General features: G+C 42.6%; 1 protein-coding gene across 1 annotated transcript in view; it reads left to right on the top strand.

The window, feature by feature from the left end:
• AK5 (adenylate kinase 5) overlaps positions 1-23,159 on the top strand; it is a 227,446-nt gene that overhangs the window by 183,555 nt on the left and 20,732 nt on the right. Inside the window, exons 10-11 of the mRNA XM_008690702.2 lie at positions 14,801-14,964; positions 16,067-16,183. Of these exons, the coding sequence (XP_008688924.1) occupies positions 14,801-14,964; positions 16,067-16,183 (281 nt within the window). The remainder of the gene's footprint in view (positions 1-14,800; positions 14,965-16,066; positions 16,184-23,159) is intronic.

The following is a 23,159-nucleotide window of genomic DNA, read 5'->3' as shown; positions in this document are numbered from 1 at the left end:
CACCTGCCTTTTGGCTGCCATTTCCTCTTGTGGACACATTATGGCAGTTGTTTACAACACAACCCAGATTTTACTGTAGGAGGCTGTATTTAGCCTTGAGGAATAAAGCAGAATAACAAGCCAGTGATTAAGGCGATGGTAACTGTTTCGGCCTTCCCAAATGTAACATTCCCAAAGTACTTCCCTCTCATTTTGCTCTAGACTCCAGGACTAAGAGTCTCAGAGCACTTTTTTAGTTGTAAATGAAACATATTTCAACCAACCCTCAGGTGGTCAAGGCAATGAAAGATTCTCTCCTCTTGTAACTGAGCGTAGCTATTTTGTGTTAAAAGGACATAGTTCTGTGCCCCAGTTGATTTATTGTTTCATATTGTCTAGGGCACTGACTCTAAAGGCAGTGTTCCTCGTGGCTCAACTGTGCTGTGTAGAATGCCTTCCACCGGAAAGTGGATCACCGTGTCAGTGCCACACACCTGCCCATCCACACCAGCCAAATGACCTCAATTTAAAGTGGAAGGAACTTATTTGGTCCAATTACATATTTTCCTGCACGGACTAGCTCTTACAGTAAATGCGTGGAAAGCTGGCATGGACAGAGCAGCAAGCAGAACATAGTCTTATTTGTCTTGGAAATCCTCAACTTGGTCTGGGTGGAGCTGTTAAGGCAGACTCTGAGACGGCCCCTCATTCCAACGTTTATTGAGAGAGGAAGAGAATATTAAGCAGTGAGAAACCTGGCTAAGCCTGACCAGCAGTCTCCTAGAATCTACTCCCGGAGACTCCTTCTTCCACTGACTGCTTGCTTGAAGGCAATGATGGCCGTTGATTGGAAAATGGTTTTTACTAAATCTCCTAGAAGACAAAGACCATGCCCTTTCTTTTTCCTTTTTTCCCTTCTTTCTGCAGCACCTATCAGGATACCTGGCACTTAGTAGGCATTCAATACATATCTTCAGAAAGAATGAATGAATGGATTAAAATGGAATGGAAGATATAAAGACTTCATTGTCGGAAGTAAATATATTAATTTGTCTTCTACCAATAACCTTCTCAGAGTCATAATGATAAGAGCAGAAGTATCAAGTAAAGCTATAGGGCTTGGCCATTTTTTTTTTAAGATTTTATTTATTTATTTGACAGAATGAGAGAGAAAGAGAGCACAAGCAGGGGGAGCAGCAGGTAGAGGGAGAGGGAGAAGCAGACTCCCCGATGAGCAAGAAGCCCGATGCAGAGCTCGATCCCAGGACCTGAGCTGAAGGCAGATGCTTAACCGACTGAGCCACCACGGCACTCCATGGGGCTTGACCATTTTTAAGAACCAACCATAACTAAGAGACTCTTCCTCTGGTTGGGTCCTGAAAGATCAATACGAAGTCTTTATGAAGCCTTCCTGGCCCCTTCCCACAGAAACAAAATAAAAAATGTCATGCCTTTAGTAAATTCTGCCGGGTAAAGTACCATGTGGTTTCTCTATCAGAATCAAGTTCCAGTCCATCACTGTGTAACTGGCATAGATGCCAGGAAGCAAAATACAAAACAATAGCTAGCAAATCATTGACCTTGATGCTGCTGATTCCAAGTGTTACCATCATTCAAAGAAGGGAATGCAGACTAGAGTTGGTTTAATGTTAATCTGCCCTTGAAGATAGGAGAACAAGAAAAGGAGGAGAATTTTAAAAAAATGTTCCCATCCCTCAAGGAGCTTATAGTCTATTTGATGAGGTGAGAATTGATGTTTATGAAAACTTTAGATCTACTACAGGACAGTGTAGAGTTAACTGCCGAACTATTTAGTGAGTGTTAGAGGGATGGGAGGACAAAGAAAGCAAAATGGCTCAATGGTTGGGAGCCCCTTCCGGGGGAGTCTGAGAACCAAGGGGAGCCTCAGAGAATGGATGGGATCCCCTAAGCTTGAAAGAGGGCTGAGGAGAGAGGTCTTCCAAGAAGGGAGATTTTAAGCAGGAAACAAATTATAGTAGTAGGAATATGCCCTTCATGGTCCAGGAACAGGAAGAAGATGGACCAAATCATAGAAGTCCTGAATGCTGAGAAATAATGTGATGTCGACCAAGGAGGAGTCCAGGGCTGGTGAACAGGCAGGAAGCACCAGAAGGGAAAAACTACCCTTGATGAATTTGCTCGACTTTTATTATTTCCCACTCCCTCATTTCTCTTTGGACTCATGCAGCCAAAATCTCTCCTAAAACAGATTACCACATTTTTTTTTAATTGAAGAACTTCTTTTCTTTCTTTTTTTTTTTTTAAAGATTTTATTTATTTTTTTGACAGAGAGAGACAGCGAGAGAGGGAACACAAGCAAGGGGAGTGGAAGAGGGAGAAGCAGGCTTCCTGCTGAGCAGGGAGCCCAATGTGGGGCTCGATCCCAGGACCCTGGGATCATGACCTGAGCCAAGGCAGACACTTAACGGCTGAGCCACCCAGTTGCCCCTGAAGAACTTCTTTTCTTTTTATAAAAATAATACATCTTCGGGGTGCCTGGTTGGCTCAGTTAGTTAAGTGGCTGCCTTCAGCTCAAGTCATGATCCTGGAATTGAGCCCCGTGTTAGGCTCCCTGCTCAGCAGGGAGTCTCTTTCTCCCTCTCCCTTTGCTCCTCCCCTCCCCCCACTTGTGCTCTCTCTCTCTCTCTGTCTCTCTCAAAATAAATAAATAAAATCTTTTAAAAAAGTAAGATATCTTCATCTAGAAAACATGTATCAATCTCAACAAATCACCCAAAATCCCAAAGCTTAAAGATGAATATTATTAAGATTTTTATTTATAGTCCTCTTAATTTTTTTCTATGCATATAAATTTTTTAAATACACATTTTTCATCAAAATGAGACCATGCAACTTTAAATCCTACTTTTTATACCTAACAAAATATCTTAGGGGCCTTTCCAAGATCCTGAATACACTATGTCATGTCTTGAGGTTTTCTAGCAATTGCACTGAAACAGAAAAACAGAAAAATCACGAGTGTTTAGCTTGATAAATTTTCACTAAGTGTCACATTCATCTTACCAACATGCAGATCAAGAAATTGAACATGACTAACATCCCAGAAGTTTCCTTGTGCCTCCTCCTATTCACTGCCCCCTGCAAGAAATACCAAAGATATTTTTGAACTTTATATAAACGGAATCATACTATATGTATCTGTATCTGTCCTCTTTCAATACGTCATTTTAATGACCGCACACTATCTTTGAATTGCTGTAATTTATGCAGTTTATTCCTATTGTTATTCATTTTCACCAATTTTTTGCTTTCATTTAAAATTCTCTAATGAATATCTATGTACTGAACAGTGATTTTTTTTTCCTTACGATAAATCCACTGACTAAAAAATTTAAGACTTTTGACTTACGTAACAGATTGCCCTTCTGAAAGATTTGCCAATTTTATATTCCCATCATAGGATATAAGACTTCCAATTTCCGTGGTATGGCCCAAAATTGAACACAAAACCCCAGATGTAATCCAACTAACATCCACCATAAATGTCTCTACTGGTCTTAAATATCCTCACTTCCTTTTACAGTACATAAATAGACCGCAAGTACGAATATTCTCTACGTTCTCTGACAAAGACGAAAATGTAGAATGATAGTGCTGGAAATGACCTTGGAATTTATCTAGTCCAACAAGCTTATTTTCAGATGAGAATACAGAAGCTCAAAGAGGAGAAAATGTCAGCTCAGACAGATTCCCAGTGAAAACCAAACCAGAAGGCCATGTGTAGAAAAAAAGCTGCAATGAAATAAAACAGGGGCGCCTGGGTGGCTCAGATGGTTAAGCATCTGCCTTCGGCTCAGGTCACGATCCCAGAGGCCTGGGATCGAGCCCCATGTCGGGCTCCCAACTCAGCAGGGAGTCTGCTTCTCCCTCTGCTTCTCCCCCTGCTCTCTCTCTCTCTCTCTCTCTCAAGTGAATAAATGAAATCTTTAAAAAAGAAAGAAAACAAAATGTATTTCTGGCAGCTACCTTTGGGAAGTAGGATTATGGGAGATTTTTCTTCCTTTTACTTTTCTGAATTATATAAATCTCCAATAAGGAGCATATATTTCTTTGACAGTAGAGAAAAACTATTTTCTTTAAAAGAAGGAAAACATAGAAAGGAGAGACTAATTTTGTAAATTGCCTACTATATTCGTTTAATGCACGCCTAAGATCATAGTGTAAAGTGGGCTTCCAAATAGGGAAAAAGGTGGCTTGATAAATTTAAGATGAATTTGGATGAGGCAGAATACTCTAGAACAATGAATTCTCAGAATTTAGAGCCCAAATAAGAATAGCCTGACTGGGGGCGCCTGAGTGGCTCAGTCATTTAAGCATTCAACTCTTGATTTCAGCCCAGGTCATGATCTCAGGGTTGTGAGATCAGGCAGATGAGCCTACTTAAGATTCATTCCTTCTACCTCTGCCCCTCCCCCTCCCTCTCAAAAGAAAAAAAAAGAAGGAAGGAAGGAAGGAAGGAAGGAAGGAAGGAAGGAAGGAAGGAAGGAAGAAGAAAGAGGAAGGAAGGAAGGAAGGAAGGAAGGAAGGAAGGAAGGAAAGAAAGAAAGAAAAAAAGAAAGAAAAAAAAAAAAAAAGAAAAGAAAAGAAAAGAAAAGAAAAGAAAAGAAAAGAAAAGAAAAGAAAAGAAAAAGAGCCTGACTGAAACAACTTTTGGAAGGCTCTAGTCTGTAAGCTTGGTGAGTCAGGTCTGGAAAAGGCCCTGGAGATCTCTGGGTGAAGAAGAAAAGGACAGATTATTTAGTAGTATTTATACTACAATTTGGAAATCCTGTCTCTGTCTCTGTTTGGAGATAGAGTTAGGATGGAGATGGGGCTGAGATGGGGATGGGATGGGATGGGATGGGCTGGGATTAGAATGGAAATGGATTTAGGATGGAGAGCAGTTTGTCCTAAGAGCTATAAGAGCTCACAGCATCGTGTGGTGGAAATGTTTAGGAATCACTACCTTGGTGCATGCTGTTTCCTCTCACCCAAGACTTGAACCCTCTTTGTCTTGTCTCTATCTAAAAGCTAAAGTCATGGAATCCAATTCCAGAGTCTTTTCTTAATTAGACATTTCACACGTCTTTCTATGCCTTTCTATGCCAGAATCTTTGACTGTTAGAACTGTCACAACAGAGATGAAGTCATGTCCGTAAAGTCTCCAGGTTAGTAAGTGGTGGAGCTGATAGGTTTGCTAGTTTTAACAAATATAAATACAAGACAGCTAGTTAAATTAGAATTTTGGATAGACAGTGATGGTGTGTAGTGTAAGCACATCTGATGTAATAATTAACTGGATGTCAGCTGGCAACCCTATGGGGCCCTCATGAAAGCTTGGCTCCTAGTTGACTGAAGGCTGTGCAGTGCATTTCTGAGCGGCAGGTGTCCTGATTTCCAGAATGACCTTACATGTGAAAGGCTGTAGAGCTTAGCAGTTACCAAGGCACAGATGTGACCTTGGACACAGATTTTTAACCTGTATAATAGGGTTACAAGTAGAACTTGTAGCCACTTGAGTGGCTCAGTTGGGTAAGCGTCTGCCTTTGGCTCTGGTCATGATCCCAGAGTCCTGCGATCCTGTCCCACATTGGGCTCTCTGCTCGGCGGGAGCCTGCTTCTCCCTCTGCCTGCTGCTCCCCGCTGCTTGTGCTCTGTCTCTCTCTCTCTCTCTGTAATAAATAAATTAATTAATTAATTAATCTTTAACAACAAAAACAACAACAAAAGAAACAAATAGCACTTACTTAAAATAGTTATTGTAAGGATTAAATGATTCTAGCTCTTACATAGAGATAAGACAAGGAAGGTTCAGGTCTTGGGTGAGAGAAAATAGCAGGCACCAAGGCAGCGAAACCTAACATTAAAACACACACACACACACACACACACACATACACAGTACAGATACTTATTAGATTAAATATCAAGCCAAAAGCACTATGAACCAGACATGTTTATCTGAACAGTCTGCAATGACTTCCCAAGCATTTCTGTCTCTGAACCACTTCATTGGTACAAAATAGGCCACAGTCCCCCTTCTATTCTCTCAGGCTTGATGCTGAGAAAACAAAAAGTTCCCCTCATCTGCAAGAGAGAGGATAACCCTGCTATTGATAAGGCAATGAGGATTTTTATTAATGATTATAACAAGTATTCATTCACAATAGAACCATTATCTCAGCATTATTACACTGTAAATATTAAAGGAAAGATCAGCAAAGACTCACAGCAGTGAACACTGCGGAGCTCACAGCACATTGCCTTCTTTAAGGTTATATAATCCAGAAGTTGCAAATTGGGTTAATCATCAGAATCATCTGGGGAATTTTTTAAAGATCATCTGATCATCTTTTTTTATTATGAGAATATTTCAAACATTCAGCAAAACTGAATTTTACAGCGAACTCTGGTACAGCCACCACCTAGATTCTGCCATTAACATTTTACTAAAACTTGTTTTTATCACGTATCTGTCCTTCTATCCATCCCTCTGTCCAGCCATCAATACATCTTTTTTTTCTTACACATTTCAAGTAAAATGCAGATATAGGCATACTTTACCTGGAGAGCTTTCTAAAACTAATTTCCCAGACTTCAGCCCCAGTGGTTCACAGATCTACTGATTCAGGAATGTTTTCAATACCCTAGGTGATTATGCTACACAGGCAAGTCTGGGAAAGTATCAGTCAGAAGAAGCTAGGTTATGCTGTAGTAACAAATAAACCCACCTAAAAATCTCTGTAGTGCAGAGCAATGAAGATGTTTTTTCTTCTTCTTCTTTCCCCTCTTCCTCTTCTTGTTCTCGTTCTGGACTAATACTACATGTTCATCGACAGGTGACTAGGCTTCACTCTGGTAACCATGCTGATGGAACCCCTACTCTCTGAAACATTGTTAGTTTCATGGTAAAGGGACAAGAGGCATAGAAAACCATGTACTGACTTTAAAAACCTCTGTCTAGATGTGATACACATCGACTTCTGCTCACATTTCATTGACCAAAGCACTTGGGAACTCTTAAGTTAAAAAAAAGTAGGGACAAATAATCATTCCTCAGGGACAAGCACTATGGAAGGGAAGCTCGAATATTTAGGAAGAGTAATAAAACACACACACATAAGCACAGAGAGAGAGAGGGGACCACTAATTTAATCCAGACTCTTCAGTTCACAGACAAGGAAGCCAGCATCCAAAGAGACAAAAGCTCCCAAGGTCTCCCAGGATCACTCTGCTAGTTCAATGCAGGAATGGCCTAGAGCCAAAATCGGCTAACTCTCAAAGTCACAGGGCTACTTCCCATTCCCTGAAGCTCTCAGATTGTTTACCATCCATTTATTCATTCATTCACTGATCTAACAACTACTGAGGGCCCACTATACACCAGGCACTGATACGTAAGGCATAACACCTGCCATCAAGAAGTTCATGGTCACATGTGAAGTTTTTCCATATAACCTGCAGCTGACACTGTCACTGGCATATTTTATCCTATTCACCAAATAACCTGAAGCAGCAGTGCATTTCAGAACTAATAGAGATGTTGTTTTGAGGATAAAGATCTATTTTTTCTTAGTTGTTTCCGGTCAGACAGAGTCAGTTCAGAGCAACAGCCTGCTGAAACTCAGCATGGTGATAGAGCTCATCCCAGATACAGAAAGTTGAAAGTGACTCATAGCCCTACAGTGGTTGGGGATCATTCCTAGGGCACAGTTGGTTCATGATCCGATGGAATAATAGCTTTTCTCTGAAAGGAATCATTCAGTTACAAAAACCTAAACCCAACCTTGGAGCACATTTTCACTTAGGGAGAAAGAAGTATTTCAAGAGGTAAGAACTGAATAGATTTTTAAACAACTCTGATGACTATATAAAAATAGGATAGTTTGATATGCAAAAGATATTTGATACCTTCACAAGCTGTAACTGTGAAGACTATCCATCTTTAAAGATGTTAAAATAGTATCACAATATGAAAGTGCTGTTCCCTAATTTGTTATTAAAGAGGTTGAAGCTCAAAGAGGATAAGTGACTTGATCAGTGTCCTCTAACTGGATACAGGTATGAGATATAAACCCGGAACTTGAGTCATTTGGTCCTTTCCATGAAAGGAAATAGAGTTGTCACTTTTGTAGGGCCACAAGATTCCTAGACATTGACCCTACTGAACAGTTGCCTGTGACACCACGCAAGGTTCTGTGGGGATACCAACAAAAATAAAGCACTCTCTATTCTCTGTGAACTTCAGCCTAGCAAAGGAAGGAAGAGAATGTGGGCAAAATATGTGTCCTGAAGCCAGTTGAAGAGAGAATTCCAAGATGTTTTTCAATGGTATTAATGCTACGAAAGGGACAAAAATGGTAAAGACTAGAAGAAGGTCATTAAATTATATGACAATTACACAATCACTCTTGAACTCTAAAAGATCAACTTCAGAGAGTGATGAGAGCAGGATGTGGCTTGCAAGAGGACAGGGAGTCAATAAAAGAGAGGGAAATGGAAACAGGCAGTTTCAGGATACCGAAAAAAAATAGGAAAGAATATAAAAATAACTGGAGGATGCAGACAATGGTAGAAATATTTTCATTTGGATTGGAAAGAAACCAGCCTGTTGTTACACAGAAGAGAAATAAGATGGTGCCAACTGAGAGGAGTACATTTAATGTGGACAAGAAAGAGGAGCAAGTTTTTGGAGCAGGAAGGAGGTGAGGATCCTTTCATCATCAAATAATTTATTCTTGAAGAGGATGGATGTAATAGGTGATAGGGACTAAGGATTGCACTTGTGATGAGCACTGGGTGATGTGTGGAAGTGCTGAGTCACTATATTGTACACTTGAAAGTAACATAACACTGTATGTTAACTATACTGGAATTAAAATATAAAATAAAATAAAAATAATTTATTCTTTCCGCCATGATTATGAAGTGTCTGTTGTGTTTCAGGCACTGAGTTTGGGCTCCAGAGTGAGCAAAGCATACCCATAGCCTGTGCTTGTGAACCATCGAATCTAACACAGAAGACAGACCTTAAGTAGATGGTTGACAGATAGATGAGAGAGAGTCCTTATACTGTAAAGAGTGCTATCAAGGAAAATGCCACAGTGCTGCAAGAGCCAAAGCAGAGAAGTCAGCCTTCAGCTGAATAGTAGTATTAAATAGTCTTCCAAACAAAAGAAAGGAGGGACAGAAGCCAAGAGATGAAGACACTATAAGATTTGAAAATGTTGAGGAAAGAAGATAACCTTCACCTTCCTAGGGAATAGGAGGATTAAAAATACTTGTAGGAGTAAGAATATGTTTGAATATGTTTGAAGACTATGTTGGAAGGTTTGAGGACAATGGGGAAATATTAGAATTTACCCATGGACATCCAATTTGGTATCAGCAAAAGAGGAATATATTTACCCAGAAGCAATAGAAGCTATTTTGAAGTTAGATAGCATGACCCAGTTGGCTTGGTTTTTCAACTTTCTCAAGGAACCCTTAGCAACCCAGAATAGATGCACATAAAAGTTAGTAGGTTGGGCAGAGAGTAGTTGCTGGTTCTCATGGCAGCCACAGCAGAACTCACTGGGGGCAAAGGATTCACAGCTATGGCCTGGTGTCCAGCTGGCTAGGGAGGTAAGTGGTCCAAAGGGAATAGACTAAATCTATGAGGTCACAAGGAGGGCAGAGAACAAGTTGAGATGTTGAAAAGAAGAAGTGAGAGAAAGACACAACCAGAGTGGAAGGATAGACCCACACCACAAGGAACTCTCAGGTTCTGCCAGATGAATAGGGAGCTAACATTGGGTCAGTGATACAGGTCATCGGTGCTGAAGAGGTTTAAAGAATGCTGAGGCTGGGGTGGAATGGGAATTAAGACCTGGAAAACTTTGCCTGATGACAATTAGAACCCAGAGAATGCTATCCTCTCTGTTGTGCCTTACAGAAAATAAATTTTATGAGTTTTCTAAATCAGACACATCTATTTGTGTGTGTGTGTGTGTGTGTGTGTGTATGTGTGTGTAAACACACATGCTGATATATATCTTAATTACCTACAAGTGGTCTGGACATCCCTAAGTGATGGCTAATCCCCAAATTTTAGATTATGTGTAATTCAAACCCCAATACACTGGCTGACACCCTGCAGATATAACTCAGGAAGAACTAGCAGGATGAGGGACCTTCCCTTTCTATATGTAATATTTACCAATCACCAGTTTGGGGGCAAAGAGATGGGGACAAGGGAAGTGTTTAATGAAATTTTAGGCAAAGGGACAGATTTCAGAGACTTTAAACATGGACTCGGCTTTTCTAAGTGGCTTAACAACTGGTCAGGTATGGGAGAGAAGGAAGAAGGAGAATCTAAGATGAATGAGGCAGAGAGTGGATTCTCATTTCCCCTTATTTTACAGATGAAGAAACTAAGGCTCAGAGAAAGTCAGACTCCCCTGTAGCCACACGACTAGTAAGTAGCAGAGCTGGGATTTTATTGACTGATCCACCTGCCCCGTGCCCTTCCCAGTACAATACTCTCCTCCCTTCCTGCCATTGCCCGCAGGACCAGCTCACACTCCAAACCACCGTACTAAAGATACCAGGCTAACCTTTCATGCTCTTCTTTTCCACATTTCCCCTGTACCGGTGAAGGCAATTGTGCATACTCATTAATTCCTGCCGGGGCGAGGAGTCCCTCCCAGTGTTTGTGCAGTGGTGTTTACCGACCCGGCTCATAGGTCTATCTCACTGCTGTGATGCTGGGTTCACCTGCCAGCCTCCCAATTGGACTGAATTCTCTGTTGGAAAGGACAGGGCCTTGGAATCTTTTTATTCTCAGTACTTAGCACAGCATCTGACCTATACTAGCTGCCCCGCAGCTGTTAGTCAAAGGAAGAGCTGTATTAATAGTCTTAATTCCAGGTGGCACCCTACAGTTAACAAGATACCATAAAATGTCAACAAAGGACATTATAACCTGGTCTGTGCCATTACTATTTGAAATATTTAAAAATAAAAGTGTAGGGGCACCTGGGTGGCTCCGTCGGTCAAGAGTCTGCCTTCTGCTCAGGTCATGATCCTAGGGTCCCAGAATGGAGTCCCATGTCAAGCCCTGATCAGCGGGGAGCCTGCTTCTCCCTCTCCCTCTGCCGCGCCCCCCCCCCCAGCTTGTGCTCAGTTGTTGGCTCTCTCGCTTGCTCTCTGTATCAAACAAATAAATAAAATCTTTTTTTAAAAAAATAAAAGTGTAATAGAAACTTACATACTTGCATTTGTTTGGATTTGGGGTTCAGCTAAGTACCTACCTGACATCATGATTTGTTTGATCTTCTCTTTCTGAGCCCAGAATGTGCTACAACACACCAGCTTAGCCCTTCCATCCTGACACCCAGCACAATGCGATAGTTGCTTTGGGGGCAGGTGCTCTCTTGCAGGGCCCAGCCAGTGAAGCCAGGAGTTGTCTCCGGACAACTGCGGAGGTGGTGATGCGGTTTTCAGTTCCACCACAAGGAAGAACAGGGACCCCCGGGTGGGCAGCTCTTCCGCAGGGCCTCCTGTGTAGCGCTGCCAACTGGCACCTCAGTGGGGGGCAGATACCTACCCAGCTGTGACGTGAGCGGTCCCAGTATTTCCGCTTGCACAATATAGCACCTTGGGCTTTCCATGGAAAAAAATTTAAGTTATATTGGAGGTTGAAAATAAAGATTTCTCAACTATTTTTTTCTTTTGAAGTGGTGACGACCCCTTCGAACTGGGATCTCACATCGCAGACACTTTGTAAATGACACCACGTGGTATTGCGTGTAGGGTCGCTGCGGGGTTTGAGCCTTGAGGAATGATCCACCAGGAGTCAGTGAGAGGACGGGAAACGTGACAGCTCCTCACCGCTATCAGTCATCCCGTCACCAGAGAACACAGCCCACTCATTCTGATATGTGGCACCTCAAAAGATTTTTTTCCATTATAACAAATTATCCTAGAGGGATATCAACCCCGTTGTTTTTTATTTAAAAGTCATCAGGCCTCAAAGACGTGCAAGTGACATTATATGAAAATTCATATTTCTACTCACAGTGTTTGTGCCTTCACCGCAGTGATAAAAATCACTTTGTTCTCCAGTTTGGAGCCCTGGGAAGAATCAAAGCATTGTGTGGATTACTTAGAATTCCACTGGGCCTGCACCATTTGGCCAAAGAATGCTGAGAATTTGCAGCTGTTGCTCCAAAAGGTTCCTAACTGGGGCGGTGGCTGCCGTGGAACACACAGCTGTTGTTAATTTGAGCTGAAGATTTTTAATTGCCTTTGTGTCCAAATTTATTAAATAACATTTTAGAGACACAAAAACTGTAATAGTCATATTAGTGGAATGCTGAAGGAAGAAAGTCCTTGGAATGCCGCATTTTTGCCTTGTAAGCCGAGTCTGAAAATACCTTTTCCACGTGACTGGTTTCCAGCCATCCCAAGAAAAGGGTTTCTAGGTAAATCCGACCACGGAAGCCCTGGAGGCTTCTGCAGGGGCTCAGCCCCTTGTTGTCCTTACTCTTTTATCTGGAAGCACTCCTTGCCTGAGTGGCCTTCTCTCGTTCCACTCTCCCTCCGTTTCTGTTGTGGTAGGAGACCGTCCCAGTGCTCAGGGCAAGTGCGGCATTAGCTGGCGACTGGCTGTGCCTCCCCAGTGGTCTGCATTGTTTTGGTGAGGCTGTAATTGCTGTCTTCCTGTTGCCTCTAGCCTGTCCATGACAGTCCTGTGGGGTGTCTGAACCCTCCCTGCTTAGCTGACAGCAGCTGTGTGGCTGAGCAGAACGTAGAAAACGTGGACTTTCCTTCATTTTCGGCCAGGCCAAAGGAGAGAGAAGGCGAGGCCCTTCTACTAACAAGGAACAACAAAGTTTCCCTCAAGAGGGAAGTTGCTAACTGTCCTCAGAGAGGAGTTTTGAATATGAAGTGAGGCGAACCAGGGAAATGGCGCAATAAGTCATAAATCCTCACTACTATGTCAACATCTCCACCACGTTTTTCATTTTAATGTTCAGTATTCTAACAGGAAAAAATTCATCTGTCAGGCACTTATGAAGCACCTACTGTGTGCAAGTTACAATACTAGTGAGGGACCTGGAGTCCAAGCTGCAGACAGGCCACAGGCCCCCACGTGTTGTTGAAACTGCTCACTCCCACAGAGGGTAGAGGGACAAGTCTGATTCCTGGCAGAAGGGGCAAACATCTGATGGAGGCCTAAGAGATGAAGAGGATCTCTGTAGTTAGAGGAGGAAGGAAGGACCTACGAGGCTGAGGACCTGGGAGAGCAAAAGCACGGTGGCCTGGAAAAATTATGTCTTGTTGCAGGGACAGTATGTAGCTGGACGCGACAGTATTGGACGGGGATAAGAAATGAAAAAAAAAAAAAAGAAAGAAAGATTGGAGAGGTTAAACTAGATTCTGGAAGGCTGAAATGCCACCCTAAGGAGTCCGGATCTTATCCTGTGGGGACTGGGAAGCCATTGAATGCTCTGAAGCTGGGAAGCGTCAATGCTTTTTAGGCGAGAATCATCCTGCTAGCAGGTCTGCTGGACTCTGAAGCCTCACCCCTCCCCCCTGCAGAGGTGGAATGACTCTTGAGGACCTGCTCATCCTACAGGCAAGCCTGGCTAGTAGGGAAGAGAAGAGGAAATGCCTCTGAGAGCCAGAGTCCAGGCTTCATTCACAGCCTTGACTTGCTACATACCAGCCATGCAGCTATGTCAGCTGGGTTAATTCTCTGTGCTTCTCCTTCCCCATCTGTAAAATGGGGGCAATAGTGCCTGCCTCTTAAGATTATTTTAAATTAATACATTAAATGCTTAGAACAGTGAGTGGTACAGTAAGCTGCTGATAAAGGTTAGCTGTTATTTTCAGATGTAAAATCTTATAATTTAGCAACTGGTTGAACTTGGGGTGGGGGAAGACAAGAGAAAGAGTCAAGGGTGTAATGCTCATCCAAGGAATATGGCTCATACTCAGAAGTAATAATAATATTCAGAACACAGCAGGGAAAAAAATCATATTGAGGGACATTCTACAAAATAAATATAACCTCCAAAAGTGTTGAGGAAATATGAAGAAATTTGTTCTATATGGAAGGAGACGAGAAGGACATGACAACAAAAGACAGTGCATGATTCTGAACTTGACGCATTGGCTTCAAAGGACTTTACTGGGACAAATGCACTGAAATCTGAATGGGTTGTGAAGATGTAGTTATGTAGAAGGATGTGCTCCTTGTCTGGAGGCAATGAAACTAAAGTATTCTGTAGCGATGAGACATCAGGTTGGCCAATGACTCTCAAATATTTCAGAAAGTTCTTTGTTCTCTACTGATAGCTCTTCTCTATGTTTGGGATTGTTTGAAAATGAAAACAATGTATTTTAAAAATTAATAGCTAACATTTGTTGAGCACCCACTGTGTACCCAGCACGGTGGTTAGGCTTTGCACATGAGTGTATTCAGTTCCCCCAGGAAACTTCTCTTTCATCTCTACCAAAAGAGTCCTGCACCCCTCCCCAGGGCCCCTGGAGCAGCAAGAACTCTCCCCACTAGATACCTACAGTAGTTACCTACTAACTGCTTGTTGGGGTATATAACGCCTGCCCACCCCCCGCCTTGGACAGCCCGCTCTTTGAGGGCAAGAAATGTACCCCATTCTCCACTGTATCCACAGCTCCCAAAGCAGCTTCCTGTAAAGCATAAGTACCCCGTACGTGCTTGGTGAATGAAGTGCGTAGGCTTGTTCATTATGGCGACTTGGGACGGGTGTCTGATACATCACTCCTTTTCTAGGTGGCCCAGGCTCTGGCAAAGGCACACAGTGTGAAAAGCTGGTGGAAAAATATGGATTTACACATCTCTCGACTGGTGAGCTCTTGCGTAATGAGCTGTCATCAGAATCTGAAAGAAGCAAATTGATCAGAGACATCATGGAACGTGGCGACCTCGTGCCTTCAGTAAGCAACAGTTGCCCTCCCTGGCGGGGGGGGGGGGGGGGGGGCGGTAAGCAATGGATATTTTGGAGTGTTGCAGTTACTCTAAGCTGCTGGAAAAAAGAAGCCCCAAAAGACGATAGCTACATTTTATTTCTCTCTGATGTAAAAGTCAGGAGGCAGGTGGAGGGTCCACAGCAGAGACCCGTCTGCCAGACCACATTGTCCCGGCCCGGGTTCCTTCCACTCTGTTGCTCTGCCAGCCCCTCGAGTGTTAGCCAATCTCATATTCTCCCAAGAAACTGGTCCCCACATTAGTGTTAAAACCTTCAAAGCTGAGGTGAGCATGCTGCAGCAGAGCCTATATTTAGAACCCTCTGGAAAATAGAAAATAACATTTTGGTCTTGTCTGGAAAGTATGATAGCATTATCTTGCAATCTGGTATCTTCCTTAGATAGTTGAAGTAAAGAATATCCCTTGATGCATCTTTTTTCCTTTCAAGTCACCATCCATCTCTGAGTAGCTGGATGCCATGGGTATCAAAAAATATTCATCTGTGCCCTACGAAGGCCCATGCTAGGCTCTGTAATCAGGGCTTGTACAGTGCAGCCGTATTAACTACCAGAGCTTTATGCTTCCTCTTCAACCAGCTACAGTCCCTAGCAATTCTCTCAAGTCAGTGGATATCAAATTTTATAAAATATTTACTGGAAAAAATCAACAGAGAAGCACATTTTATGCCCTGTTTTGCCTAGTTTTAAACTGCCATTATGGAGTGTTAACATATGAAATACAGCCACTGTATTTCATCTATTCTGATGTTATTTTAAGACACCCCAGTAAAATATAACTAATAAACTATTCCATATATAACTATACCAGCACACACACACAAAAAAAACTACTAAACTGTGACTGATTGTAAGATACCTACCAATTTCATAGACAATAAAATGTGGAGGAAAGTGAGCCTAAGAGTGGATGAAATATGATGTATTATGTTGGCTGTTAATCTTATCTGAACCTTTCTCCCTCCCAAAATGGGATGACTAGTGGAAATGGGTGGTAATGCTAGTGTTGTTCTGTGGAAGTGCTCAGATCCTGACCACTGTCTCTCTGCTCCAGGGCATCATTCTGGAGCTCCTGAAGGAGGCCATGTTGGCCAGCCTCAGTGACACCAAGGGCTTTCTGATTGATGGCTATCCCCAGGAAGTGAAGCAAGGGGAAGAGTTCGGACGTAGGGTGAGCTGTTGTTATGGGGATCTACCCAGAAGGAAAAAAGGGACATCATTGAGGTTGGGGGATAAGTTCGGAAGTCTGTCCCTCTCCTAATTACATCAATCAAACTTTCAGTTGCAAATGGCAAAAACTTAACAGAAACTGACCAAAAAAGAGGGTAGTGGGGTGGGTGATTGTGGTGGATTAATTGGCTCAAGTAACTAAAATGTCCAGGAGTGGTTCACTTGGTTGGACCCGTGTATTCAAATTTGTTCATCAATTGTGTGACTTTCTCCATCTCTTGGATTCAGGGCTTATATTTCACCATGTAAGTGATCTCACAGAAAGTTTTCTTCTTTTCCAATGTGGGCAGCAAAAGACCCAGGGTTGTGTTTCATTATCCTGGATTAGGTCCTGAGCCATCGCTGAACCAATCACTGTGGCCAAGGCGAAGATGGGAGGGCATATAGTAGAATACCTAGGAATACCCTGATTCATCCTGGAAGACCAGGCTGGGGAGAAGCAAGGAGGAGGGAGCACCATACCTGAAGCACATGGACTGAGAAGGGAAGGGAAATTACCCAAGAAAGAATAGGAATGCCCTTAGAAGCTGGCAAGGGAATTGATGCTGGGCAGGTAGAGTCCAGTGTATGCACTGCTCCGGTCTCCCACCATCCAGCCTCCCCAAGTCCCTCCGTCTCCTAGGGAAGCAGGTGGGGCAGGGCCACTCACAGGGGAACAGTAGTAAGTAAAAACCATCATAACTATCCTTTAGTGAACCTACTCTGGGCTCACTCCTGTGCTACACACTGTACATACATTTACCTCTAAAATCCAAGCAAGGGGGAAACAAATTGTCCCCATTTATTAAACAAAAATTCCCGAGCTCATAAGAATTAATATTTATCTAGGTATCTCTCTAGACTAAAGAATTTTCCTATTTCATTTCATATATTTTTACTAACCTTATTAGATAGATAGAGGAGGTATTTAATTCACGTTAAAGGTAATGAATTCAGCCCAAAGAGATTACATGACTTGCCCACAATCACATGGCTGGTAAGTGACAACTGCTGGTAGGATGAAGATTCGGGGGCTCGTCTCCATCCATCTCTAACACTGCAATGTGGATGACAGTGAATCGTACTTGTGTGTCTCCTGGAGGTTAATCTGACCTTCTGAGCCTGTTTCATTGAACTTCCTTAGACAGTATCTGAATATTTAAAGACCAGTTGCTCACCTTCCCCTACGTTTCCTACCAGCAACCAGAGTCAAAGAAAAATATGCGCTGGCCTAGTTGGCAAGAGTGGGATGAGCTCACCAGGGCTGTCCCTCAGCTCCAGAGCCTCCAGCAACAAGGGGAGAGTAGCAGAGCCTGTGACTCTAGTGGTTGTGGGCAGTATTCTACTGAACTTTCTCCCACACAACAAACCACTTCAAGAGCTCACACTTCAACATACATCAACTACTTTTTTTCAAAAAGTGGAATTAGGAAGATTGTTATACTTTCTTAAAATATCATGATACAGTACACATAACATAAAAGTTAACACCTTAATCACTTTTAAGTGTAGAGTTCAATAGTGTTAAGTGTATTTGCATTGTTGTCCAGTCTCAAGAAGTCTTCTCTTCTTGGAAAACTAAAACTCTACACCCATTAAACAACAATTTCCTGTCTTTCTCTCCCCTCAGCCCCTGCAACCACCATTCTACTTTCCATCTCTATGAATCTGACTACTCTAGGGACCTCTTCTAAGTGGAATCAGTCTGATTTGTCCTTTTGTGGCTGGCCTATTTCTCTTAGCATCATGTCCTCAAGGTTCATTCATGTTGTAGCATGTGTTGCAATTTCCTTCCCTTTTAGGGCTGAACAATATTTTGTTTATCCATTCATCCATGAACAGTTACTTGGGTTGCCTCCTCTCTTCGGCTATTGTAGATAATGCTACGAATATGGATGTACAAATCTCTCTTCAGGACTCTGCTTTCAACTCCTTTGGGTATATATACACAAGTGAAGTCACTGGAGCATCGGGTAATTCTCTAACGCACCACTACCGCAGCCGCTGCGCCATTTTGCATTCCCACCAGCAGTTCGCGAGTGTTCCAGCTTCTCTACATCTTCACCAACACCTGTTATTTTCTGGGGGTTTTGATAGTAGCCACCCTAATGAGCATGAGGTGATCTCTCATTGTGGTTTTGGTTTGCATTTTCCCAAAGATGAATGATGTTGAGCATCTGTTCATGTTCTTGTTGGCCATTTATATATCTTCTTTGGAGAAATGTCTATTCACATCCCTTGCCCATTTTTGAATCAGGTAGTTTGGTTTCTTGTTATTGAGTTGTAGGAATTATTTATATATTCTGGATATTAACTCCTTATCAGATATATGATTTGCTAATATTTTCTCCCATTCTGTACATTGCCTTTTCATTCTGTTGATTGCGGCTTTTAATGCACAGAAGTTTTTTTTTTTAAGATTTTATTATTTTAGTAATCTCCACACCCACGGTGGGGCTCGAACTTACAACCCCAAGATCAAGAGTCTTGTGCTCGACTGACTGAGCCAGACAGGCACCTTAGCACACAGAAGTTTTTTATTTTGTTATAGTATAATTTATCTGGTTTTGCTTTTGTTCCCTGTGTTTTAATGTCATGTTCAAGAAACCATTGCTAAATCCAATGTCACAAAGCTTTCCTCCTATGTTTTCTTTAAGAATTTTATAGTTTTAGTTCTTACTTTTAGGTCTTTAATTCATTTTGACCAATTTTTGTATATGGTGTAAAGTAAGGGTCCAATTTCATTCTTTTGCATGTGGATATCTGGTTTTCCCAACACCATTTATTGAAAAGATTTTTTCTCCAGTTGAATGGCCTTGACCCCCTTGTCAAAATCATTTGACCATCTATGTAAGAGTCTATTTCTAGGCCCTCTATTCTATTCCATTGGTCTATGTGTCTGTCTTTATACCAGTACCATACTGTTTCTATCACTGTGACTTTGTAATAAGTTTTTAAATCAGGAAGTGTGCGACCTCTAGCTTTGTTCTTTTTCAAGATTGTTTTGCCTATTCAGGAGACCTTGAGATTCCATATGAATTTTAGGATGGGTATTTCTATTTCTGTAAAAAAAAAAAAAATCCAATGCCATTGGGACTTTGATAGGAGTTGCTTTAAATCTGTAGATAGCTTTAGGTAGTATTGTCATCTTAACAGTATTGAGTCTTCCGTAGATTGTTTTACATTTTAGCTTATTCTAGTCTTTTAGCTGTGCAGTGGATAAAGTTCCTGAGGATACATGCTGAAAAATTGAGGAACAGGGAAATTTTTTCTACACGACTTCAGAAGTAGGGCTTTGGCAAGGCTAGAGGATCGAGAAGGGAATAGAGAGGAGTTGTGTCAGGCTCTTGACGTGCTGCCTGCCTAGCAGGGATTGGAGTTCTGGAAGCACACCATTCAAATACAGTGGGAGATACACCATGACTGCCACAGGGCCCACAGTGTATCCTGGGGTTCAGGCTTCACGGTGGCAGCACACTTCTAGGTGATTTCACACTTACTTTGCCTGTGAACTTAAGGTCCGAAGAGCCCTGGGAGGATCTCCAAGAGAGTCAGGACAGGTCATGCACTTGCTTGGAAGTACTGGGGGAAAATGTCTCTGAAAAGTCTACTTTACTAAACTGTTCTTTTGAAGCCCCCAAATGTCCACTGTGATAAGTAAGATGTAAAGATGAGCATTTCTTTTTTTGGTCAAAGTGCAAACAACAACAAAGTTATAATCCATATTCTCCCTTGGGGATTTTTATAACTGGGTCTGTAGGCAAGTCCCTGATTTTAGGCTTGTGGGGTTCCAAACTGTTTTGAGCGGTGACATTCACGTAAAGCCTCTTTAAAGCAAGTCACTCACGTGGTCCAGAGTCCAAAAAGCTGAAGCTTGCCTCTGTCATATATTAGTGTGACCCTGGGCAAGTCACTCAACTTCAGACTCCTCCTCTGGAAAATGGAGATAATAATACACTTGCTAAAACCTAATTTGAGGATTTTGTGAACATTGAATGACATAACATACATAAATGTGTTTTCTAAACTATAAAAGGCTATAAAATATTATCTAGATTCAGGTCACTTTTTATTTTTGAGAGAGAAAGCACTCACATTCGGGGGATAGAGGTTGAGAGGGAAAGAGAGAATTGTAAGTAGACTCCACGCTCAGCACAGATCCCGACGCAGGGCTTGATCCCATGACTCATGAGATCATGACCTGAGCCAAAATCAAGAGTCAGACACTTAACTGACTGAGCCACTGCCCCAGGGTCGCTCGTTTTTTTAATCACACCTCACACAAATCTATAAATCCCTACTTCATCAAACCTTTCTCCTCTGCCTATAACCCAGGTAGACTATGTGGGGTAAAGGCTTTACATGGTCAGTGGCCTGTCCCTGGCCTTTGGTATGTATGAATTCAAAAACCCATATGATCTCCCCCAAAGTAAAGCAGAACTCCCCCTCCCACTGTGGGCCCCGTTCAGACAGGCATTAGAATGTGGCAGAGGGGCGCCTGGGTGGCTCAGTCAGTTAAGTCTGCCTTGGGCTCGGGTCATGATGTCAGGGTCCTGGGATTGAGCCCAGCTCCCAGCTCCGTGGGAAGCCTGCTTCTCCCTCTCCCTCTGCCCCTTCCCAGCTTGTGCTCTCTCTCTCTCTCTTTCTCAAATAAATAAATAAAGAGAAAGAGTCATTAGCATGATGATCAGACAGTTTCAACCAATGCTAAAATTCATTTTACCATTTCAAAAAATACACGAGTGCCCCGTTTCATTAATGAACTGATGACCTACAGTGAGCCATCTACCAAAACAGTCTTTTAGGCGCTGCTGGGAGGAGTTTGCATAGGCCAAGCATAGTACTGATTTGCCCCTGGGTATGGTGACCTTGGAAGATTCTAACGTCCCTTACTTAGGCTGTATGCAAGGGAACACACCTGACCTTCCAAAGCAACTACTTGCTCTAAACCTGACCAGAAAAACAAAGATGCTACCAATTCGCGGACTGAGCCGCTCTTGATTCATTTATGCCCCTGCAGGGACCCCATCGTTCGTAGAGCCCCTCCAAATTACAGGCAAGGAATTAATTCGAAATTTGGCAAAGACAAACACGGATGTCTGATTTTCCCCAGAGCCTTAGAGCAATCAGCCGGCTTGGGAGCACAGTGAGTGTTTCTCATACACTAATCAGGCCCACCGCTGCTTGAAGCCCCTTCAGGCCTGGGAATGGCTTTAATCAGGCTTTCTGTGTCGCAGACACGATGGGCCTGCTGCACGGGACCATCTGTTGCCGCAAAACCCCAGTTCAGTTAGTTAGGCTGGCGTTCTCGCACACCTATGGTGGAGTCCTCTGAGACGCAGCATCTGTAAGGGTTTGCTTGACTGCTGTGCACGACACCACCCAAGACCAAACCCAAACCAGTGTCCACCGCGTAAGAGTGTGTCTGTGCGCGATTCCTCTATTACCGTCCTATCCTCTATTCCCAACGCTGGTTTTGGCCCCACTGAATTCATGATCTGTGCCTTCAGTATCCAACATGGTATACGGGGAGGAGGGAAGGGGGTGAGTTTGTGTGTGTGTGTGTGTGTGTGTGTGTGTGTGCGAGTGCAGGTGTGTCAGCGTGTGGGTGACAGGAAGGAATATGAAGAAGGAGTTGGGGTTTCTGACCATCATCTCCATCTCCCTCTCCATCTCCCAGTCCAGTTGAGAACCGCTGGGCACAGGGACTGGTCTCAACAGGCCTGTATTCAAAGCTCTGCTACACAACTCACTGGCAAGTCATCTAACCTTACATAGCTCGGTCTCCTCTTCCATAAAATGTAAATTGAAAATGGCTATAGCCATGCCTCTTGGGAAGATTGGATGGGGTCCTTGCAGAGTACCTGACACATTTATAAGCCTACATATGGTGTTCAATAAATTGTTACCATCTTTTCCAAAATTATGTATTTTTTCTGACTACAGAAATAAAAATTGTATAGCTGTGAGACAATACAGAAAAGTATAAAACAAAAACTAACTCATCACCCAGAGGTAACTCCTATTAACATTGTGATGTATGTTCTTCCAGTCTGAGTTCTACCCATTTGTGTACAGATAATATCGTATGGAATACACAATTAACAGAGTAATAGCTGCTATTTTTTGAGCACTTAAAATATGCTTTACATATGTCATTTTATTAATCTTTATAATCCTATTCAGCAGATACTATTGTTTCCACTGTGTAGAGTTGTTATCATCTCGGGGAGGGGTGTGTGCTTAGCCTGGCTCTCGAGTGTGAAATTGAAGTGCTTTCCTGCATTAATCCAACCTTGTGCTCAACAACAGCCAAACTAAACAGATATTAACAGAAATAAAATGCCCGTGCTTGCTCTTGGCTTTTCCCTCCCAGGAACCTCTTAGCTTAAATTGTGCCCTTAGCCTGAATATGCAGATCATTTTCCGGGGTGTGTGAAAGATGACATTACTATCCCTCTGCCCAACGACTCTTAACTACCTCATAACACTTCCATCTACAGGATAAGTGATTCTCGTTTTCAGAATGAGCTCTTTGCAAAAAAAAAAAAAAAAAAAAAAAAAAAAAAGGTGGGGGGGGTTATGAATCTGGCCAAAGGACGTTCTAGTTGGTGTGTTCTCATTGCTTGGAATTGTGAGGAGCCTTGGAGACCACCTTGGGATTCTCCACTTGCAATTTTCTGCCCTCTCCATCTGACCTCCAGTTCTTTGTAGAACTTTGAGCTGTGTGATGGCAGTATGTGGCAGTGGGATGATATTATTATTATTATTAAGGTTATGTGTTCAAGAATGCTGGAATGACCCAGATACCCCTTTCTAGGGAGGCTCCCTAAGGGGCGGTACCTCAGAGGTGAGAGCAAATGGGAAATAGGTATACGCCACTTTATTGTTAACCAGGGGCCCTTACCTCCCAGTGGAGTGAAAAGAGGAAATATGCT

Source organism: Ursus maritimus, unplaced genomic scaffold (assembly GCF_017311325.1).
Source record: "Ursus maritimus isolate PB19 unplaced genomic scaffold, ASM1731132v1 scaffold_12, whole genome shotgun sequence".
NCBI classification, from domain to species: Eukaryota; Metazoa; Chordata; class Mammalia; order Carnivora; family Ursidae; genus Ursus; species Ursus maritimus.
Note: the sequence above shows the minus strand (reverse complement) of the source record. Positions and strands in the feature narration are given on the sequence as shown.